This window comes from Bactrocera oleae, chromosome 3 (assembly GCF_042242935.1).
Source record: "Bactrocera oleae isolate idBacOlea1 chromosome 3, idBacOlea1, whole genome shotgun sequence".
Classification (NCBI taxonomy): domain Eukaryota; kingdom Metazoa; phylum Arthropoda; class Insecta; order Diptera; family Tephritidae; genus Bactrocera; species Bactrocera oleae.
This window is the reverse complement of record NC_091537.1, coordinates 5,659,619-5,678,934: the sequence shown is the minus strand read 5'-3', so window position 1 is coordinate 5,678,934 and position 19,316 is coordinate 5,659,619. Positions and strand designations below refer to the sequence as shown.

The window sequence follows — 19,316 nt, the reverse complement described above, 5'->3', positions numbered from 1 at the left end:
TAACAAAATTTAAAAAAAAAAAATATATAAAAAATTGAATTATCAACATATAATACCATGAAAATTAAAACATTTTAAATTCATATAAAATATTTATTTATGATTCTTCCTAGGTGAATCATAAAAAAAAACGTTTATTTTAAAGATATAAATAATGTTAAGCTAACAAAAAATATACTTAAAAAACTCTGTTAAAAAAATATAAGAAAAATATAATTGTAAAAATTTAGGTATATAAAATTTATATAAAAAAAATGTAAGAAAATATTTTAAAAAATAATTATTTTATTATCAAAGCATAGACGTAGAAATGCATTATATATAAAAATTAATTTAAATATTTAATAAATAAATAAATTAAAATTATTGCAAATAAATAAAAGATGCTGACTTACAATTGTATACAAATATAGTAGTTTGTATGTGTGTACTTAAAAATACGTTTCTTAATGCATTTATAAAAATACTTTATATTAAGCTAAGCATTCCATGTGTCTTCCTCTAAAGTGACTCCTAAGCGTTTCTTTAAATATAATAAATAAATAAATGACAAGAAAACCATTTTCAATGTTAAAAATTAATGTATTATTATTATTTTTTTAAAGAGAGAGAAATATAGAGGGAGGGAGGAGAGCATTAGACAGAGCACGAGACATGTTGAAAACTATAACATTTTGGATTTTGTTTGGATCTTATATAACAATAATGGATGGTTTACAAATATAAAGAAAATAAAGCGTTGCCAACTGTTTTTTAAGTTATACTCAGGGCAATGAATGTTACAAAACAAGAAAAAACCGTTAACTTCGGTTGCACCGAAGCTATAATACGCTTCACAGATACAAAGGTTCCTTACAATAACTTGATTTCAATCCTTCAATCTGTAAGACAGCTGTATGATATAGTGTTCTGATCTGAACAATTTCTGCGGAGAATACATTGTTGCCTTAAACAATAACTCATGAAATGAAAACGCTTTTTATGCAAGCACTTTACTCAGAACGTTCGGTTAATATGGCAGCTATATGCTATAGTCATCCGATCTATACAATTTCTTCGGAGCTTGCATTATTGCCTTAAATAATAAGTAATGCCAAATTTCGTGAAGGTATCTCGTCAAATAGAAAAGTTTCCCATAGAAGTACTTGCTTCCGATTGTTCAGTTTGTTTCTGCACCAATATAAAATACAATACGTCAATAAGATGGAAATCAAATCGAAAATCAACTATTTTGAATTAACAATTTAAATTTTAAAACATTTGACCGCTGAAATGCTAAGTATTAATCCCGAATTTTCGGATACCGAAATACCGATACCGAGATATCAGATATTATTAAGCAACAATTTAAATTTAAAATTATTGACCGCTGTAAATGTTAAGTATTAATCCCGAACTTACGGGATCCCGAAATATCAATCGTATGTTATAGTTTTAAATCAATTGACAGTCGAAAAAGGTCTAGTAATAATCCCATATTTCGGGATCCCGAATCACCAATCCCGAGCTATAAGATATTTTTAAGTAGCAATTTAATTTTAAAACAATTGGCAAACAAAAAAATTTTGGTTTTAATCACGTATTTTCGGGAGCCCGTGATATTAAAAAATAAAAATCCTAAGATATAAAAAATAATTGTAAATAATTTACACATATTCATATACAATACAAATATGTATGTCATGAGTATATATATATATTTTTTTTAAATTTGCAAACAGCCACCACTTAATCACGTACGCAGTTTCATCCAGCACACATTTATTTCTTCTGTTGACTTTACTCACACCCTGTCACACCAAGGCACGTATAATGTCATCAACACAATTAAAGTGAATTTAATGAAATAAAAATCCATCGTGCTTTGACAAAACTTGTGGTTTTTGCGAAAATCACTTGCACATGACGAATGTCAAGCAGTTATATGCAACATACATATATATACGTACATACATATGTATATATTCGAATACAAACACATAGTTGAATTGACAGTCAGTCCTTAAGCCACTTAGTTATTTGTTCATTTATTCACGTTTATCAAAAGGCAAAAAGTATTGTTGAACATATAGAGTATAGACTTTATTGACGGTTTCTCCCGCACCGCAGCGATGTGCTAGGCGATAGCATCTGCCACATGCAACATCAGCAACTGGCAGCGTACGAGTAATAATCAGCAGCAACAACAGCAGCATTGAATCAAAGCGACGTGTCATGCATACAATTAGTTGTGGAGTAGCACTTAGCAGTTATACATGTAGATGTCTGTATGTGTATGTGCATATTCATAAATTTATTAATGCATATATGTGCGAGTGTTAGCCTAGGCATTCTTGAAACTCGATGATCAATACCGTTTGTAAGCCACTTGCTTCAATATCCCACACTCAAGCAACAAAACTTTATACGAAATAAGCAGAAGTGTATATGTGTATGTGTGTACGTACGCATTAAGTTTATATTTAAATTTTATAAAGAAAAAATTTTATTAAGAAATAATAAGCGAACGATCTGCATATAAAGTGCTTACTAATGACAAGTACAAGTACAATACTTGGAAGCTCACCGAGACACACACCTATTATAGAGTTTTAATGCTCATACACATATCATATATGTATATATAATTTGTAAAGATGTATATAAGTATGTGCGTTAAAAATCAATATGTTTGTATGATTATATACACACTTTTATGTAGTAGTGCAGCCGTAAAGTATACGCCACACGTTCCGGTACTTAATCGTGCAAGTACGCGTTGCGGTTAACTCCTTTCCTAGATTTTGCAACTTTCCAGGTAAATTTTTGTACGATTTTTGCAAATTTATGCGTGACCTGTGGCTTCAAAATCAAAATAATTGGACTGGGCCGCAAACGCACTCTATTGAGTTATGTGTCAACCGAATTGATAGTAGAAGAAATCAAAATTTAAATTGAAAAAAAAATTAATGTAAATAAGTCGACTATAGAGGATTTCAGCTTGGCATTTCCGTTGTCGGATTTGTAGTTTCATGACGTCATACTGGCTTAGCAATTGTTTTACAACCTGTTTGGGCGCAAACCGTTTGAAAGGTTCAAATAAAGCTATTGTGGTATTTGTTGAACAATTTCTTGGGGATCTCTCTTCCAAAATGATATATAGAAAAATTTTAGACCAGTTTAAAAACAAAATTTTCTTCCTGATTTGACAACTACCTAAACGATACGTCCGAGTTCCCTACTAATCAATTCCCACAACAGCCGTTTCTGTGGTGCCGGAATTTGCTCGGATTTTATACGGTCAGGTGTTGTTATGTGGAAGATTTAACCCACTTTGAAACTGGCTTAAATATTCGCTATGACAAAAACAGCCTGCTACTAATTATTTTGCTTTTCAAGTGATCGCCAATTGAGAAGTCTTCCTAATGTTTAAGTTGTACTCGACTGTAGTATATATAGCATGGTTTTTCAGCAGCAAATCGGTATTCCCTTTCGTCTACCTGATGTCCAATAATGTGCTTAGCAGTTTTGAACTGATAGTAAGAAACGTGAGTTCCAAACTGCACTGAGTATCTTGACAGTATTTGGAATGGATGTTACATCTCTGAGTCCGATCCCTGAGTCTGAGTCCCAAATGATGATCCGGTTAAAGAAACATTCATAAGGTAATTTTGCTGTCTGTAGGTCCCGAAGGTACCTGGTACATTTCCAGGTTGTGGAACCTAATGCTAAGCACAATAAATTCGTATAAACTTATCTTGCATAAAACACACACTCTAAGGACTAGAGTTGAAATACTATATACAAAGCTTTACTCGGAATTTATTAGTCTATTAATTATTTTTTAGTACCACCTTGACTGCAGTTGGCTTTAAATGAGATCACCAAATGTACTCAATACTCCGATTTATAATAAAAGGATACTTAAAAGGTACCTGATATTCAAATAAGTTGATCTTGAAGGTTCAACCTGTCTTGTTTTAAAATAGCTAAGCAAAAGTATGTATTAAAATCAGTATACATTTTCACGAATGTGTCTATATGGATCCCATACTCACAAGTCTGAAAATGCGTAAACATCTTAGAACTTCTTTAAACAAGTTTAAGTGTGAACTACTTATTTGGTATAGATATTACTGGAAGTAATGAAATCCTGCGCACTTCTCCCGCTAAACTTTCTAACTTCCAACCTTCTTTGATTTTAATCGTCAGTTGGATTTCAAAGTATTCTCAATTCCTGAAAACTAATTATTTATGAGTAAGAAGAACTCACAAATAATTTTTTTGTCGTTTCGCTTTTCTTTTCTTACTTGACTTAAGTTATTCTACCGCTACAAATTTTTTATGTATTGTCTTTTTATACAATTTCAAACAGATCACAAAAACTATACTAAAATGTGTTGCCTACATTTAGGCGCCAGATTTAGTATTAATTTAAAAATAACGGAACTTTACCGACGCTATTCTTTTATATAATATTAATTAAGGAGTTATGACCTTCATCTAATCGCATATTCTTATTAATTATCGTAATCATATACAAGATTTATCCTACAGATCGTACTAGTGTTTTTTCAAGTTAGGTCCTTATAAGCTTCTCATTTTATGTAACGAAGGCCTCCTTTCTTTCTTTAAGAATACCAACTGATACAACATTAAAATTATTCGGTCTATTTTTGTTGTTGTAGCGGCTACTGAAACCCTGCTTAGTGGTTAGAAAATTAGTGTTTTCGAGGTCATCTAACGGAAGGTACGAGAAGTGAACTGTTTAGATAGGGTTGAACCAAAGCAACTCGATATATTTTATTTGAGCGAGCTTAGATGTACTTATCTTTTCATAATTTACTGATATCAGTAGGGTACCTTGGCCGGGTAAAATTCGAAACATTTAGAGTAATGCAAAATCAGCTGTCTTGGTAGCATTGGTTAACCTCTCTACCACTGTCGTCACGCATATTTTTATTTATATAATTTATAAGACTATATTTACTAATTGTCGTCTCAAGATTCCTAGTTTAAAATTATTGTTGCTTTTGTACAAGTATATATATGTTATAGGTTTGTAGTAGTCTCGAGAGAATATTCGTTATTAATTAGTAGGATAAGCTCTCTCAAGTTAAGGTTAAGGACATTTTCTATAACGTCGAACCATTTTTATAGGATTTCTTAAGCTAGATATTTTTTTCAAAACTCTTTTCTAAAACTTATAGAAATACCACAAATTCATATAAAACCGATCGTAAGGTAAATGAGCAAAAGTAAAGAGGAAGATTAAAAAGTTTTATGAAAGCACACATCGCTTACGATCACTAAATACAGCCACGAACCCAAAACTCGCAAGTAAAACTAAAACGCATGAAACACAGCTCTCAAAGCGCCAAAGAAACAAGTTAAGACAGCGCAAAGGTAAACAAAGTCTATGGAACACCGACTCGCAACACAAGCGCAACATGTGCGGGGAGCTAAAGCCGTTAACTGTTAACGCGATTCAAACACACACACATACAAACAAGTGCGCGCGGAGGTAAACTTTCAAAGAGCGCGCGCGCATAATAAAGCTCGCTCAAGCTACTTAGTTAGCGGCACAGTGGTGGCATTTGTCAACGGCTAGCAGCTAGTTAGCTAGCGGGCCAGCCGTATCGTCTTACCAGGTGTATGCGCGCGACACTCTCGCAGCGCCAGTCAGTTTGATTCTTGGTGCTGAGCGAGTTGGAAGCGTGTTGGTGGAACGACGGTCGGTTGAACGGTTGAAGTGTTGCATATAGACATTTGTGGTCACTTGTGGGGACCGCGCCTATTTTGCCAAATAAAATACTCGAAAACGTGCGAATTGCGCGCGGCCGATGCGTTAAAAGTGCGCACACGCTTGAATGAAAGTGAAAAGTGTGTGAAAATCACGGAATTTATGTGGAAAAATGTGGGTTTTTAACAAAGAAATGTGCTGAAAATTTGGCCAATTTTTTTCCGTTTTATTTCCCCAGCATTAGTGAAAATGTACATGTGTGTGTGAAAGCACTTGTTTGCAGTGGTATTAGTGAGTTGGTTAACATAACTTGCTAGCCAACTGACGTTTCTTACCCACACTAAGACGGCTGCAAGAGAGCTTATGATATGGCGAAGTCTTACAAAATATGGGAAGACGGTTGGAAAAAAGACGTTAATAACAACAGCAACAATAGCAACAACAAAAGCACATAACAATTTAAAGAAATACAGTAAAAACAACAAATGAGGGAAAATATCGAAGTTTAGCGCATAAAAATGTGAGAAAACAGTGAAGTTGGTGGAAGTTTAAGAATAAGTAGAAGAAGAGGAAGAAGTGGTAGAAAACAACATTTAGGTAATGGGTTGAAAACGTCGCGCTGCGTTGACAAAATACTGTTCTCTTTTGCATATAAAGCGAATGCGTGCAAACAGAATTGGATTATATGACAACAACAACGCAAATAGCAACAATAGCAACAACAACAACAATAGCAAATCACACAAATGACGGCAACACCCGCATATGCAAAACAAACACAATGAATGCGTTTTCAGTAAACACTGATTCATCTGTTGAGATTTGCGATAAAATAAAAGAGAAACAAATAAAAACAAAAACGAGTTTTATTGGAGTGAAGCTCGTAAAAAATGAACAATTAGAAGGGCAATAATAGAAAAAAATTGAAGTTGACCAAAAATATTCTGAAATAAAATTATGTAATGATATTAAGGAAAAATTCTTAAAAAGTAAAAATAAATTAAAATAAAATAATATTATAAAACAGAATAAATTAAAATGAAATAAAGTAAAAAAACAAGAAAAAAGCACTAAATTCGTCTGCACTGAAGCAATAATACCCTTCACAGGTGCATTATACTTGTATATATAAATAAATCTTTATTCTGATTTTGATCGCAAAATTTGTATGCCAGCTGTTATATGTAGTATAGGTCCGATGTGAACAATTTACTCAGAGATTGTACAGTTGCCTTAGATAATAATCAGTGTCAAATTTCGTGAAGATATCTTGTCAAATAAAAAGTTTTCCATGTAAGCACATGATTTTGATTAATCAATTTGTATGACAGCTATATGCTATAGTGATCCGATCTGAACAATTTAATCAGAGATTGTAGCGCTGCTTTGGATAATAAGATATGCGAAATTTTGTGAAGATATATTGTTAAATAAGAAAGTATTCCATATAACAACTTGTTTATGATGGATCAGTTTGTATGCCAGCTATATCTTATACTGGCACGATATCGGCGGTTTCGCCATATGAGTAGCTTCTTGGGGAGAAAAGAACGTGTGCAAAATTTCAGATCGATATCTCAAAAACTGAGGGACTAGTTTGCGTATATACAAGTGGACAGACAGACGGCCGAATCGTCACATCTCATCACGCTGTTAAATTATACATATGTGTATATATTCTATAGGGTATCTGACATAGTAAAAATAATAATTTGAAAAATTTATTAATATACAGAACGGTTCATGAAATGGTTTATTTGAAAAAATATATATATATTATATTAAAAAAGGCAGAAAGAGTTCACTTATACAGTTGCCTGAGCTGAATGATGAGTTTGGCACACATACTATTTAAAACAAGTGGCAACTGTTAACCAAACATGGGCGAAACTGATAAATGTCGTCCTCTAATCTCTATTAGTGGAATATAATAATCTCTTTTCATCCAGAAGAAATCTTGTTTAAATTGGGTGAGAATTTGCTTGGTCCACAGAAATTTGACAAAAAATTCTGTGAAATCGACTAAAACTTTTCTTAAGCTCTATATACTAAATATACTAAGTAAATTTTATTCATTATATATATGTTTATCGGCCGATATGGTTACATCTCTTCTTATCTTTTAGAAATGTTACGTTTGGCATCGATTATAAATGCATTCCATTCACAGCTTTCCTGAACTCTCATATAGCAAAAATAATTTTAAATATAATATCTGAAATCTAGAAATATTGATAGCACATCTTTTGAGATTATATACATTCGGCCAAATTTAACGATTTCTATTTTTTTTTTTTAATAATCTCATAAGAGAGTACTTGATAATTAATCAAAAGGCACTGCTACCACTATAAACATATTGCTATACGAAAATCGCTTCCAACGCAGAAAATTTAAGTTATGTAAATCAAAGATAATTCATAATTATAAAACAACAACAAAAACATATTGCATTCACGTTGCGCCTTTCTACAAAGTGAGTTTCTTTAAAGTCAATGCCTCGATCAAAAGGCGCCTTCGCCGCAGAGGCGCATTTTCCCTTCGAATGTTTTTGGGGCCAAAGGCAACGTAGCGCGAAATATGCCGCAGGCATTTATATATATACAAATATATATCAGATGTTTACATTTATATTCACTGCTTTGGACGCATTAGCGCGCGTTCAGTGCGCAATTAGTTAGCGCATAAACTAAAATCCATTGTTAATGTTACTGCTTATGATTCAGTAAATTTTTCCAAATGCGGCAACATTTCCGCACGTTCGTTGCGCTATTGCCACTGCAGAGTTTAGCGTTGCTAAAAACTAATAATGCACACGGCGATGCGCGGTGAAAGAGCATTGGCATCGCGGCGATAACAAGTGGCTGCACACGCGGTCGTGCGCAACCGCAACGGTGCAGCGTCGTGTTACTCAGCGCGCGTGCAGTTTGGGTGGCGGCACTGGTGACGGCGACGGTGACAAAGACCCGGCGGTGTAACAGATGTTTTGCGCGGTTTAATTGTGCCCAACTAACTGTAGCCAATAAACAGTCGATGAAGTAGAGAAAATAAAGAGGAATTTGTTGAGAAAAATTGTGAAGCTTTGCATTGCATTGCAAAATCAAGTGCGGTATATTTATATGTTTTAAATCTTAATTTTTGTACGCATAAAGTCCAAAGCAATAACTCAAGTAATGATTACTATTTCATACGAATGCTTCCTCAACATCGAATTTCGAAAAGAAGTTACTTGAATACTTGCCATTCTTCATATTTTTCTTCTAATACACTTAATTCTTAATTTTCCATTCGAAGTGTCTTCGCCAGCTTCTTAGCCAGCTGGTCATGCACCAAAAAGCAAATTGCATTATTATTTATTAAGTTGAAATTGCGAAAATGCAGAATAAAGTAGATAATATGGATACATAAGCGCATTGCACAGCTCACTGCATTACAATAAAAAATACAAAAACAAAAAATTGCTATAGAAAGAAGGAAATTAATTGTATATGCGAGCATATGTACTCACAAAGCCTGGCTAATCATAGTAGTTGTTGCAATTACTTGCAAAAAAAAAAATAAAAACTTACTGAGTGCACATTACTGAAGGAAAAGCTAAGCAAACGGAAATAGAATACATTAATATACATATAAAATATTAATTTATATTTAATATACGCATGACTGTGTATGAGATAACAATATCAGCCGCTAAAAGCGTTCTAAGCTAAAAGCACCCTGTAACAGGTGTAATGCGTTTAATTTGTATCAAGTTTAAAACGAATTCATGTATTCTTATTAGTGTGTGTGTATGTGTAATCGCAATGCCATTATGATTAATCATAGCGCAAATAATAAAGAAAAAACGCTAACTTCGGCTGCATCAAAGCTTTAATACCCTTCACAGTTGTATTTCTTATAGCAATTATATGGTATGTACGGGTATAACTAAATCTAAAAATGTAATCGGCAGCTATATGCTATAGTGTTTCGATATTAACAATATGTTTGGTTTATAGCTTTGCCTTTGAAAATAGTCCATTCCAAATTTCAAGAAATTATCTTGTCAACTCAAAAAAGTTTTCCATACAAGTATTAATTTCTGATTGGCTAGTTTGTATGGCAGCTAGATGTTATAAAGGATCGATATCAGCGGTTTCAACAAATGAGCAGCTTCTTGGGGAGAAAAGGACGTGTGAAAATTTTCAGATCGATAGCTCAAAACCTAAGGTACTAGTTCGCATATATATAAACTGGATAAATCGACTCAGTTCCTCACGCTCATCATTTATATAAATACTTTATAGAGCCTCCAACATTTGTTTCTGAGGCTTACAAACTTCGTGGTAAACTTGAAATACGCTGTTTAGGGTATAAAAAATGTTGACACAAAAATTACGCACACCAATGACAATAATTAAATAAATAAATACAAGTGACGACAAGGCAAAGCAGCAACAACTTTATAACAACAACAGCATCAACGGAAGTCGGAAAATCACTCTCTCACACAGGTCAGCAGCGATCAGAATAAGCAGAGGAAGTGCAAATTGCTGTGGCAACAACATCCAGCGGAAGTTGGCTACCAATTGCTGAAGCTAAGTGAACGAGAAAAAACTACGGAAAATAAAAAAATTAAAAAAATATTTTTTTTCAGCCACAAAAATGCAGGAAAAGTGCACTTTGTGAAAAGAAAGAAAATTTTCTTTAAATTATTTGGCTTTTCAATACATTTTTACGCTGCATGCATATGTATGTACACATTTATTTCTGCATTCCAAAGCGTATACAACACACACATTCTGCGGTCAATCACACAAATAAATAAAGAAACTATCTATGCGCATATGGTTTATTGAAAAATAAACGAAAAACAACTATTAGACGTCACCTTAGACAAGAAAGCTTCGAACTGTAGCGTATTGTTGTTGTTGTTGCTTGGCTTAGTCATACATTTAGTCGACGTTTTCTCAATGACGTTTTGGGTGATTCTTTAGAACTCACGTATGAATTTATTAGTGTATGTTTGTATAGGTATGTATATACATATGTATGCATTTGTGTGTGCATATGTCCACAGCGATTACCTCATTTCTCTTGTATGTATGCACTCGCTAACATTCTCCAAAAATGGCTATTATCTTTCACTCACTTATAACTATACATGTACTTGGTAATAGTTCTTTGTATTGTTGTTGTGCAGTTATCACTTCCATAACGGTATTGTCTACTGACCGTGGCTACACATTCACCTTTGCGCTAATGGCCACAACAAGCGCGTATGAGCATGCTTACATAAATGTGTGTGCCCAGCGTGTGCATATCGGCATGCTAGGCATGATAATCCCGAATTATAATTTTTTTCGGGATTTACATAAAAATGTTCAATAATTAAAATTTAGCGTTCTCCCATATCTTGGGTACTAATGGCAATTAATTGTACATAAGATCTCTTAATTACCTAATATAACATAACTAATAATTATTTATGCCTATCATGAATTTTGACCCCAACCATTGACCAAAAAGACATATACTTCTCAACAAGGTTACACTTCGATTCAAATGAGACAACTTAGACTTAAAATTCTTAAATTATTGTCATTTAGGTACCTAAACTAAATCCCGAAATTTCGGGGTTGACATTGACTACTAACTTGACTTATTTTCAGAAATCCCTAAACCATCACAATTTTAATCTGCAATACAATCCCGAAATTTCGGGATTGACATTGAGCACTTACTTCACAAATATTTAGAAATGTATTAGAAGTTCCTAAACCATTACTTTTTTAATCCCGAAATTTCGGAATTGACATTGACCGCTAACATGCGCATCGCTAGCATTCTACATACATGCATGCACACAAAACCAACTCGATATTGTCAATAAATTTGTTAAAATATATGTGGTTATTGAATTTTATTTATTGCTTGGTGTGTGCAACGGCTTTTGGGCGGTATCCGCTGCGGGTCAAATAGGTGCGCACAATATGATGATTTTTACAGTGTGACAAATTCAAATATGCAATGAGCAAATTTCAAATAAAGAAACTGCTGTGACGATTCTCTCTTTGGGGCTAGGATACCTAACTATGATTCAGTATACAGCTTTAAACGGCTCGAACTAAAATCGGTCACAGTTACTCATCGATATCGACACATTAGTTTAAGTAATAATTTTATAAATATGCTGCAATTGCTTTATAGCATGAGCCTGTCAAATGCACCTAGTTAATTTTCAATCCTTTAAAGGGGATTCTATAAGCTGGATCTACAATATGCTTTCTTACGAATACTTTATTAATAATACATATATATGCAGGAAGCTATATTGTTTCAGACGAGTTTCTAGAGTCTCATATAGGCCCTCTTTAAAAATATTATATGATTCCGATTCTGAGGACTGGCTCAGTAGCCGTCATTTTCTATTAAAATTTAAGTGCAAACAATTTTGTATACGCAAATATATGTGTGTATAATAAAGTCTGAAAGAGAAAAACTCGATTCTTTTTTTCGTACTTCCAGAATAAATTGTCAAAGTTAGACCGCTTAGGATTCAAGATTGGTTTAACCTCGTAAAAAAAATATATTTTGTATAGGATTATGTTACTTATAATTAGTTTTAGTTAGCTCATATCGTATTAACCCGATATTTGTTCGAGGGAATCTGGCAATGTGTGGTTTAACTTTAATTTTAACCGATTTTAAGCAGGCTTGGAACGGGTAACGGATTTTATAGAAACTCTATTTTATTGCAGAAATGCTTTCAAGCGTTTTTAACCTCTGGCGTAGGCGAACACAATTAAAGGGATTTTTCTTAAACAAGCCGATCTTTTCTTTCATTTTATGCCATCAACATGGCATATTAAGTTTGCCACCAAGTTTGTAACACCCTAAACGAAACGTCCAATACCCTACACAGTGTATATAAATGAACAAAGCACTAAATTGTGTTGATTTAGCCATATCCGTCTGTCTGTCCACCTGTACATCTGGCTGTATATATGGGAACTAGTCGCTCAGTTTTTTGAGATGTGAGCCTGAATTTTTGCATACGTGCTTTTGTCCTCAAGAAGCTGCTTATTTAACGAAACTACCGATATCGGACCACTATAGCATATAGCTGTCCCATAAACCAATCTATTAAAACTTTATCCTTGTATAGAAAAATTGTTATTGACGAGATATCTACACGAAAATTGAGAAATTTTCAAGACAAGACTACAATCGCCGAACAAATTGCTTAAAACTATATCATATACATATGTAGCTGCTATACAAACTGACCGATCAAAATCAAGATAAAGAGCTGTTTGTAACCTTTTATGCTAAAAGAAATGCACCTGTGAGGGTATTAAAGCTTCGGTGCAACCGAGTTTAAGATTTTGTCTTGTTTTTCACCAATATTTATCCCGCACAATCCCTCTGTAATTTACAAATAAAATAACAAAATATTTCAATGTGCAACGAAAAATGTATGTTCTGCCTCTATAAGCATTTGCATACAAATCTACAAGCGGACAAGAACATATACACACATCCACACAAACAAAAAACCAAACAATAGTGCCAGTGTTGTTGTTGTTATGCAACGTGCGGCAACAAATGTTCAACGCGTAGTTAAATGGTCAACCGGTTAAAAAAGTCACCATCTCCAACAACATTTTCCCTTTCACTCTCTACCCCTCTCCCACTACTCTTTCTCAGTCATTTAGTAGGTGTGTACAACAGCAGCAAGTTTCAGAATGACCGTTGATGGCCGCACGCATGTACTGGAAATTAACAAAGCATGCAGTTGGCCATGCAACACACAACTTTACAGTTATTCAAATGACATCAATAACAACAACAAACAGTCGCCACAGCAACATCATAAAAATTATAAATTTTAGAAAACAAAAAACAGAAAAACCCGCGCTTAAGAAATACGAATAAGAGTAAAAACTAGGTGAAAAGCGATGAAAACTCGTGTGGAAAGTAAAAAAGAAGAGCTCCAGAAATAATATTATCATGAGCTTACATATGTGTGTGTACCATATATATAATATATTTTCGTGTGTATGTAGCTATTAGTAAGATAGAATTGACTTTTTGAAACATTTTTAATGGCGTTTTTTGTTGTTGTATGCATCTGAAGCAATACTCATCGCTCCGGTGTTTGTTGTATCAGTTGTTGAAACAGTTATTTTTTCAGTCTTTGCTTTCATCGCGGCATCATTGAGAGTAAACAAAAACATATATACGCCATCTCATGCACATGCTTACTTATATATGTGAGTTTGTATGTGTTTAGTACAGTCTTGAAAGAAATTACATGCCAATAAATTTCTGTTATAACGGTAGAGAAATTAGCCCATAGCTCACAAACTACTAAACTTTTTTATTAAACTATGTTTATTTGCAATTTGCTTTATCTTTGAGCGTCACAAACACTCACTTCAACTGGCAATATATAACTAATCAATATGAAGTATTTTTAGTGGATCAGGAGATAGTAGTAGGCATGAAATGTGGCCTACAATTGGGAGCATTTTTTATTAAAGCATATGCACACACCATTTCTAAGCAAAGTTATTAACCTAATATAGCGATATTAAAGGTATTGAAATGGTTGTGATCTACTATGAGTAAATATTTTGAAGTTTAACTTCTTTATGACTATTCTTTCATTTTCTTGACTTTAATAATATAGTAGAAACGCCTTTTAACTTTAATAGGGTACGTAGCTATATATAAGTCTTGGAAATTTGCCTTGGGTGATTTTAATAAGACAAAAATCTATTATATAAGTTGCAAAGTCAATAGTACGATTGAACATAATTTTGCCATTTGGTGTTTTAGACAAAATTTTTTTCATAACAGCAGAGCTTAAGCTAATGAACTTATATCTTTGGTTAGTTACACTTTGTCATCAAGTATTTAATCCCTAATGTCTTTGAAAAATTTCAAATTTAGACAGCGATTACTAGGAAATAGAGAAATACTAACAATCTAGATATAATTATTTGATGGAAAGACCACATTATAAGCACCTGACTTACTCATTGTTTAAGCAAATTATATCAATGCTTTAAGCGCCATTAATATAGCTGATACCTCATTTCATCCAAATATCTTCGATGATTTGGTAACACTTTGCGGCCAGTATGCGGTAGATGTTCCTCAAATTACACACACTTCTTACAACTAGCACAAATTTTGGAATCCTCCTAACCCTACTCATCCAATTGGAATAGGTAGCTTTCCTATATCTAGTATATACGTACACCTAAAAGTAATATGACCTTGAGTACTGCTGGTAGCGATTTGAGGCAGAAATGTCAACTTCTTCTTCTCCTGGCCCCATACCTGTAGTGATTTTCTATGATAACTATCTGTCAAGGTTCTAATAGTTATATTTCGCTAAACAGACTTAACTGGGTTTCTTGACTGCGGTTCGTTTTAATTGGAACTAAAATAGAGAGTTCACGACCCGGGACTTATCTAAAGTTGATATTACGGTAGTAGAGAACTCAAAAGATACAAATATTTTCTACATAAAAAAGTGGTCTTCAAAATTTGAAAAATTCTAAAAATGTTTACGGTTTTGTGCTGGAGGTTTAGAATTTTTAATGGGCTGCTGCTATATAGGCACATAATTACAAAGTTGTGAATGCTTTTGGCCCAAAAAGGAAATTTCAATAATTTCCCTACTATTACTTTCTACATTAAAGGCACTTACTTACTTCAAATTATTATTACTCTATTTCTTACCACTCAACTACCGTTATTTCTGTGATTGTTATGCCAAAGCTATTAGCAACAAATAAGTTCTAACAAAACTTGATGGTCTTCTTCTGCATTTGCTACTTCTGCCACTTCTTTTAATAGTAAGTTTGTACCGTTATAGTATTTGTTGTTGCATTATAAAAACAAAAAACGCTGCTTTATTCAGCTGTTAGCGACTTTGGGGCCAACTAGTCAACAATGAAAGTAAATGGGAGTGATTCCCGCGCGCTCAAATTATATATTCTCTCCAAATGCCCATAAGAGTTAGCCGCCCAAGCACAAACACACATATATTTGTAGTTGTGCATAAAGAATAACAACAAACACACTGTGCGCCGCCGCCAGTTGGGGAGTTAAGTTTAACATTTCACTGATTGTTGTTGTTATTTGTATTTGCTTTTGTTGTTGCTCAAACGCTTGTATGGCGGCGCGCTGTGTGTTTCGTTGAATTTAGTTGCTCGTAACGGTTCTTTGCGTATAGACGTGTTTTCTGCTTTTTAGACCTATTCACTGCCAAACGCGGCAATACTTGGAGTGCTTAGTTGTTGTTGTTCTTTTTTTTTTTGTGTAAGTATAACGTATTGTTGTGACAGTTTATAGTGGAGTGTTGGCGCATGAATGAATGACCGCTTGCGTTGTTTTTGTGGGGAGTGGGGCGTAAAACAGTTAGTAGATAATGTGGAACGCCACTTTTGGCATTTCAATGTTTGGTCTACGATGACTAAATCGAACAGCTGATAAGCGTTTATCATTTTATATAAAAAAATAAAAATGTGTAAGAGAAATATTGGATACACACATACACATGCATATTAGTACGGGATTGTGATAAAATGTACGCCAAGGTTAATAGCGAGCGATTTGGAAAGGAAAAAATTTTAAATTAGTGCCTAAAATTATTAATTAAGTGTAATTGTTGCAATTAATAAAAAAAAAACATATATTTTTTGGTTTAAGAAAAAAATTAATTATAGCTAATTATAAGCGCAGTGCTACGATAGACTGCATGTGTAAGCGCGCAACGCTATGAAAACCAAAAGTTTTTATGAAAATTAGCTTCAAAAAATTAAAAAAATATATATATAATAAATTCGAAACAACAAAAAATGTGCAGTCAAGTGAATCATGCGCCCATAAAGAGGACGCCGCTTATGAATATGTGCTGCCAGCAAGTGTAAAAAATGCAAATAAAATATTGCAGCAATAAATTCCAAGAAGTGAGAGTAAATTTAGTGCAATAAAGCAGCAATAAATACAACAAAGCTAGTTTAAGACTACCACGAACGGCATAAGTAATACTGCGAAAATTTTCAATAAAAAAATACAAACAAAAAACTATATATACAACAAAGAATAATAACAACAACAAAAATGTGCGCTGCTACACGCAGCAAACACGTACACAACGCGCTCATGCCACCACACCGCGCGCAACACAATGCGCGTCCACCTGGTTACGTGAAAAGACACTACAGTCGACAACATGCCACACTGCCTTCACCACTGACTTCTTGCTTATATGCCACCACCCTCATATTCAGTATTGTTGCACTATTGGGTGCAAGCGCCTCGGCACAGTTGCAAGGCAACACACTTGTTGGCGCTGCCAACGCACGCGGCGCTGACGCTGCTAGTGATGTGAGCGATGAATTCGAATTCGCCAGTCTCGATGGCGCCGGCACACAACTACTCACCCCTCTGCAGCCAGCGCCGAGCACAGTGGCGCCGCAGTGGCCTTTAAAGGTGGTGGATATAGTGGAACCTGCGCCAGCGCAGCCAGTGATGTCATCGCCAGCGCTCTCGGCCAGCAGTTATACTGAGTTGCAGGGTGGTGAAATCACCGGCGAACGAACATTGCGTTACAGTGAGAGTCCTTTTGTGGCGCGCCAGCACATCGAGGTGGCTAAGGGCGCGCGTTTGATTATCGAGCCGGGTGTGCGTGTGGAATTTGCGCCGACTGTGGGTATAACTGTGCGCGGCATACTGCATGCAGTGGTGAGTAGAGTTTAAATTTTTTATTTTGTTATTGTTTTTTAAGAAAAGAAAGTTAAAAATGTGAATATATAAGGGAAATATGGAAAATATTTTGTTGTGAGCATTTTTTTTTTATAATAAACTTGGTTGAATATTTTTCAAAAGTACTGTATGATAGTACAAAATTTACCTTAAGTTATCCGAGTGTAAACAATTTAAAGGCAATCTTTATATAGGCACTAAAATTCGTTAAGAAAAAATCATTCAGAACTGAATATTTTTGTTGAGATCAACTTTTTTGAGATGAGACCGTTCAAACTTCTTCCAAATGGCATACTATCCTTAAAGGCCACTTCGAAAAATAGTATAAATATAAGCTGAGACCTCAGCTTAGTGATAATAAAAACTTATGCAGTCCATAACTTTAAATCTTTTTTCTCTAAAAACAGCTGACAAGTGCTTCTAAATCAGCGAACCTCGCATCCACGTGAAATTTATACAATTATTAAATATTATTATCTTAGAAGCGTTTTTACAAATTTATTATATCTAAAAAAATATTCTGTGCCACAAAATTCAAACAATTTCACCTGTACTTCCACCTGTTGTCATACAATTTTCGTAAAGCTTAACTGTTCAAACACAATCCGATTATTCATACGCGCCAGTAATACCAATGACAACAAAGATATCGATTCATACATGAAAGTGTGAATAAAGTGCAACCAGTCACTAAAGGCAAACATTGACAAAGTTCCACAAAAAAAAAATTGCACCACTAACTGGCAAATAATTTATTGAATAATCGCAAAAGCAAGTTGGCGCTATCGCTAACCGCTTATCAGGCGATAGGACGGCCGATAAAAAGCAGTGGGAATACACACATACATTAATACATAAACATTTAAATAACGGTACATAGGTACTAGTCATGTGTGAGGAGAGCAGATAAAACTTGGGGTTGACACAACAAAATTAACCGTGGTCCGAGGTTTGATAAATTCATTTATATTAGACGTATTCGATTGGTCGCTCGCCGTGGTGCGGTCTGCTCTCTGTAAAAAAATTTCAGATTAAAGTAACAACAAACTTATCCGGTTAAATATTATGCAAAGGAGTATATAGATACCTCTTTAGAATATTATAAACCCTTGCTATTTCATCTCTACTTCATTATACCAGTGTATGAGATTTATACCAGTTGTTTGATCGATTCGCAGCTTTCCACGACTTGACTGTAAATGTTTCATGTATTTCTTTTTCGAAAATTTTAACCGGTCCAAAGGCAAATTTTTGTATTAGTTGTAATAAACCTGATTTACCTTTAAGTAGAAAAAACTGCATGCTCTAACCGTACGCACTGAATTTTTTTAATAACACAAAAAATAAGTTAGGTATCTATGTTTTCTCAGATTTACCGGTTTAGACCATTTCTCATATTTTAAGTGCTGGGGCTTTTGGCCCATTGTAGCATACATATTGAATTGTATATGATGCAAAACTGAGTGAGGTTGACATAAATATTACTCCGACTAAATAAAATACTTCCAATGGGATGAGTTCCTGCTGAGAAGGAGAAAAATGTGAAATCCAAGAAAATAATGGAAATTAAAAATGAGAAAACTCCGTACTGGTTATGATTGCTTCTAACGAAATGTTATATGCTCTAAGCAAATATTAAAATGACGTTTTATTTAACAACAAAGGGACAATGTCGAACGAAGTTCTGTATAGTAGTTGAGACTAAAGAGCTGAGCGATTGCAGAGCTTTCAATTAATACAATTTTGTATTTTTTGTGAGCTGAATCCTGATAGATGGGCTTAGCATTATAATAATTAACCTCTACTGGTTAAGTAAAAGGTTAGCTTG

At 34.0% G+C, this 19,316-nt stretch overlaps 1 protein-coding gene across 3 annotated transcripts in view; it reads left to right on the top strand.

Annotated features, from left to right (window-relative positions):
* Window positions 1-5,659: 5,659 nt before the first annotated feature.
* The window catches only part of bark (protein bark beetle), a 28,178-nt gene continuing 14,521 nt past the window's right edge, over window positions 5,660-19,316 (top strand). For 2 of the 3 annotated variants that reach the window (XM_036358708.2, XM_014241499.3), the window contains exons 1-2: window positions 5,660-5,896; window positions 16,430-17,467. In XM_036358708.2, coding sequence (XP_036214601.2) covers window positions 16,844-17,467 — 624 coding nt within the window. In that variant the 5' untranslated portion in view covers window positions 5,660-5,896; window positions 16,430-16,843. The remainder of the gene's footprint in view (window positions 5,897-16,429; window positions 17,468-19,316) is intronic. The other variant, XM_070107330.1, reaches the window with a different exon arrangement.